This window comes from Diachasmimorpha longicaudata, chromosome 6, assembly GCF_034640455.1.
Source record: "Diachasmimorpha longicaudata isolate KC_UGA_2023 chromosome 6, iyDiaLong2, whole genome shotgun sequence".
In the NCBI taxonomy this organism is placed as follows: domain Eukaryota; kingdom Metazoa; phylum Arthropoda; class Insecta; order Hymenoptera; family Braconidae; genus Diachasmimorpha; species Diachasmimorpha longicaudata.
In genome coordinates, this window is record NC_087230.1 from 6,027,835 (window position 1) to 6,036,392 (window position 8,558).

The 8,558-nt window shown below is 39.8% G+C and overlaps 1 protein-coding gene across 1 annotated transcript; it reads right to left on the bottom strand.

Annotated features, from left to right (window-relative positions):
- Positions 1–3,587: 3,587 nt before the first annotated feature.
- Positions 3,588–7,654, bottom strand: LOC135163298 (carboxylic ester hydrolase-like). Its single transcript, XM_064122609.1, has 9 exons — positions 7,371–7,654; positions 7,159–7,296; positions 6,557–6,707; positions 5,863–6,311; positions 5,592–5,760; positions 5,106–5,290; positions 4,888–5,035; positions 4,670–4,811; positions 3,588–4,543 (listed from the first exon to the last, which is right to left on the bottom strand). Exons 1-9 carry the CDS (start codon positions 7,575–7,577, stop codon positions 4,231–4,233), a joined length of 1,902 nt encoding a protein of 633 aa, XP_063978679.1. The 5' UTR covers positions 7,578–7,654; the 3' UTR covers positions 3,588–4,230.
- Between the last annotated feature and the right edge of the window lie 904 nt (positions 7,655–8,558).

Below are 8,558 nucleotides of genomic sequence, written 5' to 3' on the forward strand. Positions count from 1 at the left end.
TTAAATAGGAGCGTTCATAAAAAAACAACTGGGTCATGGCATGTTCAGTACACGAGTACAGCTGACGTAGATACCGACGGAACAATTAGCCTTCGAATGGCTTTCACGTTTCAAAGTTCAATTTTATTATTCCTCCAATTTTCCCCACCTCCCGAACTCCCAGAAGGCCAATACCAGATCTCCAAAATGAGATGCTGTAGGTTCACGGTGTTAAGACCATTCGTCCCCTATTCTGATGAACTCAAGCGGCCATTACTATCAATTTTTTTAACAGTTCACTTGGAACCATTAAAAAACTCCCATTCGGAGTTAATACACTGAAAATTCATCGTTGAGCCGTTCATAAAACTATCGTAAAGATACGAGATTCTTCACTCGAGTGCATTGGAAAATCCCTCACGGCTACCCAGAGTCAATGTTTTCCAGATTCGTAGCCAAGGGTGCACCTAGGATAATCCCAGTGCCTGCGTAAGATTGGGCTTCGCAGCTTATTAAGCTTCATCGTTGCTCTCTTCCCCCTCCGACGGTCCTACCTAGTATTTCACCCCGGGGCTTTCATTTTCTGCAAGAGTGAAGCCGTCTTCCTGTCGCACAATTCTGATATCTCCATCCTTTGCATCGCTTTACTGTTCTTGGTTTTCCTACACCTGGTGGAAGAACCACAAGACTTTTCGCGGCATCCGCTGTGCGATGTCAGTAGAAATACGTATGGGAGGATGAGTGAGCACTATTCCGTGAGATGAGGGTAATTTTGCGACGAGATTGTTTGTACTTCAGAGTCTTGCTTCTCGCTCGGTTTGGCTAAGAGAGTAGAGGCCTCCATCTGAAGATTCAAGATATGGCATTACATCGGGCTTGCCTGTCTGTACATTCCCTTAACCGAAAACTCATAACGCTATAATTACTTGTTCTTTGGGTATAGCTAAAGCTTGACTAGGTGCACTGAGATGCATATAATTTGAATAATCCATTCTCCTTTATGACAGGTCCTAGAATGGAAACTAGACAGGATAAACGTCGAGTTTGTCTGATGAACCGATCATCATACGGCCACACGAATGTGTTCGATACACTAATGACTATTGTTGTCTATTGAGGATTATCCCCCCAGTGCTGACCCCATCCGGTAACCAACAAGAGCCTGACCCAAATTGTCTGACGTGCAGTCACCAATGTACTGCTACACGAGATGTACGCATCTTGCCAGTCTCTAGTAAGCTCTAAAGCTCTGTTGAACATTATTTCATGATCATTGAAGAGGATATGGTATTTGCTGTTGTCTAGCAATTGCAGGACCATCTGCAAATTATCATTGCTCTACACAAAGTGAAATATTCACTAAAGGATACGGAAATGACGGAGTGCTTCGAAAAATTTTCCTCAACCACATTTCACTCCGGAAGTGACGAGCCGGTGCTTTCATTGAATATTTTACGGGGCTACAGTGGAATTAATGAGTTCACTGTTTTTTCGATGCAATGTTATCTACGAGATTACACACGTTGGGAAAAAAGCTTTCCCCCAAATAAAGTAACTTCTATCTAGAATAATCTCTAATCGTTCCATTTTAGTTCCCCTAAAATATCAAAAAATGTCCACTGGGGCAGTAAACACAGTACCAATTACTTTGTGTTTTCCACAATCATCGTTAAAAAATCGAATGACTCAGTCAATACGTGAAAATCGTGTATGTCAACGGTAACCGTGGTATGAAAATACATCTGATAATGCATTGGCCAGGAAGCTAAACCCGCATGAACTCGAATTTGTCGGCCCGGAGATGAGGCTTTACCTGCATAATTCACAACGCTTAAGTCCAGAGAGAAAACCCTCCGCTGTTAGCAGCACCGCTGCCGCGAGGGTTGCGATACTGTTGACGTATACATACACAGGATAGGGTGTTAGTGTGCAGCACTGCCCTTTCTGCAGCCCCACCGTTAAAACTGGCTCTACGTCACAGGGCGGAAATACGCCCAATACCTGACAAAGCTGTGAGCAAACTCCGATGTAACGCTTGTGCAACGTATCGAGACCGTAGTGCTGGTGGTGTTGATGCATCACCTCTTTTCTTAGATCACCTGCACAGGTGAGTCTTTATTGCACAGGCAAATGACACTGATTCCGAAATTCACTAATGAAAATCAATAAACGAGCCATTTATCCGGTGAAATATAACGCAAAGATGTATACAACGACCACAGTGTATTAGGTCAATAGAGGGGAAAAATAGTGGGTGATGGAGGGGGTGGAGTTCGACAATTAACCTCCCTTCCGCATCGAATGTACCCGTATATTCAGTGATGCATGAAATATACGAGCATCATCGACATGTACATATCGTACAAGAGTGACGCACAACTTTTTTAGATAAAAATCCGAGGGCCACCCTCAGTGCACACATGTAATCACTTGTATCCACTTGTTATCGATTACGTTGTAATTTGATGAGATTTGTTTTACCGAATTCATTCAGGAGGTAATATTTCAGCTTTGGGATTTTTCTAAGCAAGTTTACCTCCCTGTGAATGCACGAAAAGAAAAATTCTTTAAAAATTACGTACCAGTCAAAACAATATTCAGTAAAAATTACGAAACAGTTCCGCACTTTTTCTGTAAACTTTCAGGAAAATGTATGGAATATTCAATAAAAAAATGCGTAACTGTCCCGTAATTTTTACTGAATATTGTTTTGACTGGCTGATCACGGAAGAGGAACGTAATTTTTCAAGAATTATTCCCTCCGTGTGGAGAGAAATTTCATCCTGACACAGCCTACTCGGAATAATCTCACCTAGTACGATATGACCTCCGTAACGCAAAGCAATTTTTTCTCCCACGAACAATATGTCGCATTAGTGCATTGTCCGAACCTTCGAGAACTGCTATCATGCGACGTGGGGTTGAACGACGGTCTCGTATCGTCGGCCAGTAATCGATGCTTTTCATCCAGCCGGGGGTACGGGAAATGCGTTGTGCACATGGGCAATGCCAAAGGTCATTCAATGCACGTCTGCAGACGAGTCTTTGTTGGACAATCATCTTCATTTAAATATGTTGTCTTGCGTTAAAAAACACTGAAAATATTTTCAATATCACGCAAAAACTCTATCAACATCACCCAAGGGTAGTTCAACTGCCAGTGGAAAAACAATTATTCGATTACTAGGTAAACACAGTGTCGCACGTCATCAAAATTATTTACCTATGCAAATGGTCAATCAATGGGTACTGCCGTCGTATACATTGTCCAACGTACAGCAGGACACGCGAGAATTGTACGCATGAACGCGAATGGGTGACCTCCCCGAGGCCATTTAACGGGCATTCGTCCTTTCCGACAACCGTATCCATTTTTTCGCCTTCCCTTTGTACTCCTCTATTTTTTTCCTCCCCTCTGTCGTTCAGTTCTGAACTACTAGCCTCGGGTTGAACAATTTCATTGCTCTTTTTTACTCACCCATACCTGCAAATTGCCTGGTCATTTTCGAACCCAACTCAAATAGGGATGGTACAAGCCTAGTCCAGGCTTCGATCGGTGTTGCCATCATTCGTCAATCAGTATTCACTCTATACAGAACAAATTGAACTTTTTTTTTCCAGGCAATTTTTTTTTTATTTCCCAATCCTTTTTTGTTACTTTTCAAAACAGACAATGGTCTAAGTAAATAAAAGTACCGTGTGCCATTCATGCATAAATTCCACCTGATTCGACTCACAGTTACTCTAAAATAGCTTGGATAGAGCACTCGTATATTTGTCCCACTCGGTACAGTGACGCAGTAAAGTCCGTGGTAACAGAAAAGTTTTTAATGCGATTACAAAGCGCGGTTATTAGTTTGAGTTTTGTAAAGTTTTCGTTGAACATTGGCTTCCCCTCCAACGACTCTGTTATGTGTGTGATAATGGATGTGAATTTTGCACGGTTTTTTTTGGATATTTAGAACTCTCTCTTTTTTGAGATACTCCAACAGTGACCAGAGCAATATTCCGTCCTTTATTGTAAATTCTTCTAGTCAATAAATCACTCCAATCTATGTGGGTGTCATGTCGTGTCATGGCTATATGAGAACATTCAATGAAAAAGAGTAGAATGAGAAAATAACACTAATAGTTAACAATAGTTAATATCGATAGTTTGTATCGCTTAGTTTACTGAGTGATCTTCAAGATGAAGTCGAAACCCTCGAGGATCATTCAGCGACGTCATTCACGAGCTAATAGTAGTAATAACTAGACGAGGAAATAAATAGTACACAGAAGGATGATGTACGGAAAAGAAATGCATTCGGGGTGTCCGGAAATTGCATTGGTTGACTCCTCCTTGGCGAGATCCTCAGCACTATCATCCTCGTAGAGCTCAAAGAATAGTTGTTCCCTTGGTACGGAAACGTTGCTCATGAGACGGTACCAGAAGTCCATTCTGATCGGCAGGAAGTACCTCTCCATCGAAATATCCGGCGATCTCTCCTCCATTCCTAGTCTCATGAATCGGAAATCCTCTTGATATGGCCTCCAATCCGGTGTTAGCTGGGCGAATGGTGCACTGTAAATAAATGAAGTAGATCACCGGATAGCATTTGATAGATTCCCGAAATCCTAACGGAAATTCACATTCAAATATTCCTATTTAATTTTTAATTGACAGATTGGTTTATCAAAGCGTAATCACCCTCTTTTTACGAACGAAGATATCATCTCTGTCATTATATTAATCATTGTTGTGTCCTCAATTGTGTTATACAGCTGTAAATCGGCTAACTGGGAATTTAGAAAGGGAAATAAATAGTTGATATCGTCCCCATGAGATACTCCTGAAAAATAGGGCAATATATTTTTTATTGCAGTACGAAAACTCGTTCAATTTGTAATATTGCAGCAACAACTTACCCAATCTTGCTGATATTCTATTCTCTAAGGTAGACGAAAACGTTCCTTGATAGGAGAATACATACGAATAGACACTTGAATTCATTTTTTCCGCTTGTGTTACCACTCCTTCGTAAGACCAGTAATAAAATAAACCATCACCGAGGAGCTTTAAAATAGTTGCAGAATTAATCACAGTGTTCTAACGCAGGATAAAATAATAATAAATAGTCATTTACCGCTGTAATATTTTCAAAAAAATCAGTTCTGTTCGGCCGAAATCCTTCGGGAAAGTAAAACTCCATCAGCTCTTCAGTAAAAAGAGAAACATCGGCGACGACTTCCTCCATTTCGAGAATGATTGGTATTGCTTCTTCGAGATTTTCTGCTAGAGCTTCTAGCAGTGAGTTGTTAGACTGTAACTCTTGAACAGGGGAAAGAAAAGTCTCGACGATAGTGAGGCCAAATTTTTATCCGGTTTTATCTTCAATATAGCTTTCTGTGTGTGGGTACGTGGATACGACTATGATCGTTCCATCTCTCCCGTGTTAGTCACCTTCGATTTTCGTAAAAACTTCCCGAATTCTCTTAAAAGGTCGGGAAAATTCTCGAGTTATCTCCTAAAATCTACAATTCTCTCGAATTCGAATAGCGCGCCTTAATATTTGTTTATAAACCACAGACGTATCCACGTAAAAAAATGTATCATCAGATGTGTTTCATACCTATCGCCCTTAAGAGACCTTCGTCAGAGACAACACCAGTGATCCAGGGAATATCTCGGAATTCCTCATTTGCTATGATCGTTCTAGGATTTCTAGTGATCAACGCTCCGTCAGAGTCGGGCTCAAGGGTAGGGCCAAAAATTCCATGGGGACTGCCAAACCACTCGTCCTGTTTAATGGTATGGAAAAAAGTATAATTAATTGATTATTAATTGATTATTAATTGATAATCAATTCCCAGAACGTAAAACAGAAGCTTGAAAATTCTTACAAAGAGGGACAGCTTCTCAGTTATGTCGTGGGCATAGGAATTTCTCAGACATTCCAAGATTTTGGTATCCTCCGTAACTTGCTGGATATCCTCAAACAATGTGTGCGTTGTCGGCATGTAAGCGATATCCATTATTTTGTCTCTAGTTGTGCAATTCATCGCGACAGCTACAGCGAGATACCTAATTCGTGCGAATCGGGCTGGATGCATTGCCCAGGGTGCAAGTGCTGATCCTGAATGAGTTATGAGCTGGTGGAATAGACCCTCGGTACGATTAGACAGAACAAGATGGTGGGCCAGTGCTGCACCAGCACTCGCTCCACTGAGTGTCACTGAATTTATATCGCCACCAAAGTCCTCAATGTTGGTCTGTATCCATTGGAGCGCTAGGAATACATCCTTAACCCCGTAATTACCGGGTCCTGCCTCATTACCAGTGCTCAGAAAACCTTCAGACATTTCATTAAACGTGACTAAATATCCTGAAGATTATTCCGTCAATTATTTCGTCTTTTAGAATTTTTGCTTTTTTCAATTGATGATAAAACAAAGAATTATTTTAGTAGATTTGTAGGTCAATGTTTTACGACTATTAGTGCGGATAATTAATCAATAAATGTCGAAATATCGAGCTATCAACATTTAGGATAAATATGAGATATAAATATTTCATTAAAAATAATTAAACAGTCACCCAAAATTCCCAGGCGATAGTTAACAGTTACAACGATGATGCCTTGATCCATAAGATAATCAGGCGCTAGTTCTGTGCTATTGTTGCTACCAGTAATGAAATCCTCCCCGCCAATGAACACCAAGACAGAGAGTTTGGAGTCATATGGAATCTGAGAATATGAGCAGCAGAATTAGGTCCATTGCGTAAGTTATTTTGGAAACAAATAAATGCCACAAAATGAGAGACAAATAGATCGAAGGACGAAGAATATTTTTCGAAAATTCAGGAGAAATAAATAAAATCAGTAGACTTATGCGAGCATGTACATCTGCTCTTCTTAGACATTACCCGAAGTAGGTTTGCGTCGATGAATATTACATTCACACAAGACAACAATGACGAAACTCATTTCACTGCGGATTAATTGTCCGACATATGATCGTGACATTTTCACACCAATTGCGCTACGCGACCTCGTTAGATCATTTACTAGGTCTAATTTTTGTTTCTAGCCATTATTATTTTCAAGGTTTAAAGCTTGATCTATATTACTTCAGTTAGAAATTAATTCAGTTCGCTGTAATACACGAGAATAATTAATTAAATTGACCGATACTTACAGCAGGAACATAAATATTTAAATAGAGACAGTCCTCCTTTCCAATGATTCTACCATCATTGGTTGGTTGAACACAGGGCGGGCCGTCTTCAACCGCATTATGAATTTGTTTCCAATGACCAGTCCAATTCCGGGGATTCTTCAGGATAATCGGGATTTGCGTTAGGATTATGGTGAATTACTTGTTGTTGTAAAATCAATGGAGCTATATACCTCGAAACGAAGCGATCCGATTGGTGGTTCTGCATAGGGTACACCCAAAAACGCAGCAACATCGACATTCCGTACACTTCTCAGCCATTTACCCCGAATAGTACCCAATTTTGTGTGAACAATTGGCTCATTGAGCGATGCCTTTGCTGAAGATATGATGAAACAAGTTGACCACAGGTATACATACTTGTACCACATATTTGGCATATAAAAGCGAATTCAAAGCTACACTACTTCAATCACTCGCAACTGTTGATGGGCAACTGTTTGGAGGATACTGGTCATTCTGTTATTCCATCCTCTGTAATTGACGTGAACGAATGAGCTAATGCCGCACTCAAAAATACCAACAGTGCCGCTGCATTGAATAGCATATCACATAATCTGTTGATAGATGTGTACGAATTTTTTTTTCATTTTTTTTCAGACCTATTTTGCAAGTGGAATGACTGAGCTGAATAAATTTAATAAGAGGGGAGGCCGGAATAAAATGGATAACAGGGGAAAATCCGCCCTGTAGAATCTGACATTTTAGACCAATGATTGACTTCATAGGAATTATTAATGAAATTTTGATTTATTGGTTCAAAAAATTGCAGGTGGAAGGTAATACGAATAGAGCCTAATGTGCAATTTACGATGATTGATAATAATTAAAATTCTATTATGTAGAGCGAAATAAGTAATTTCTTAAGGTGCGTTACACCAAAATTGAAATTAATTAAAAACTCAGAATTAAATTGATTGAAATTACTGTGGTTAATATTAACTTCCAGAGAGTAAGTATTTGAATTTCTATAATCTTAGTAAATGATTATAATTAATCGATTTTTCATGGCAATGCGCGTCGGACATTGAATGGAGTTCTGCTTTCTACTACTCAACTTCAAATTAGTAGTATTCACCGATCGACGGTCAGGCAGGTATAGACTCGATGGTCGAGCTAATGTCATCCCTATCGCGATTATCAATTGGCCCTAAAAATCCGGGAAAATAATGGCACGAGTCATTTTCATTGACTAGTTAGCAACAACGATTGATTACTCTTCATAATACAAGAATATCAGATATCATAAGTCTTCAACTCAACTTGTTAAAGTTGGTGATACTCACAGTCAGCAGTTGTAACTCGACTGTTCTATCGAATTCTCGAGTTTCCAGCCAGATATTGGAATATGTCCGTAAATT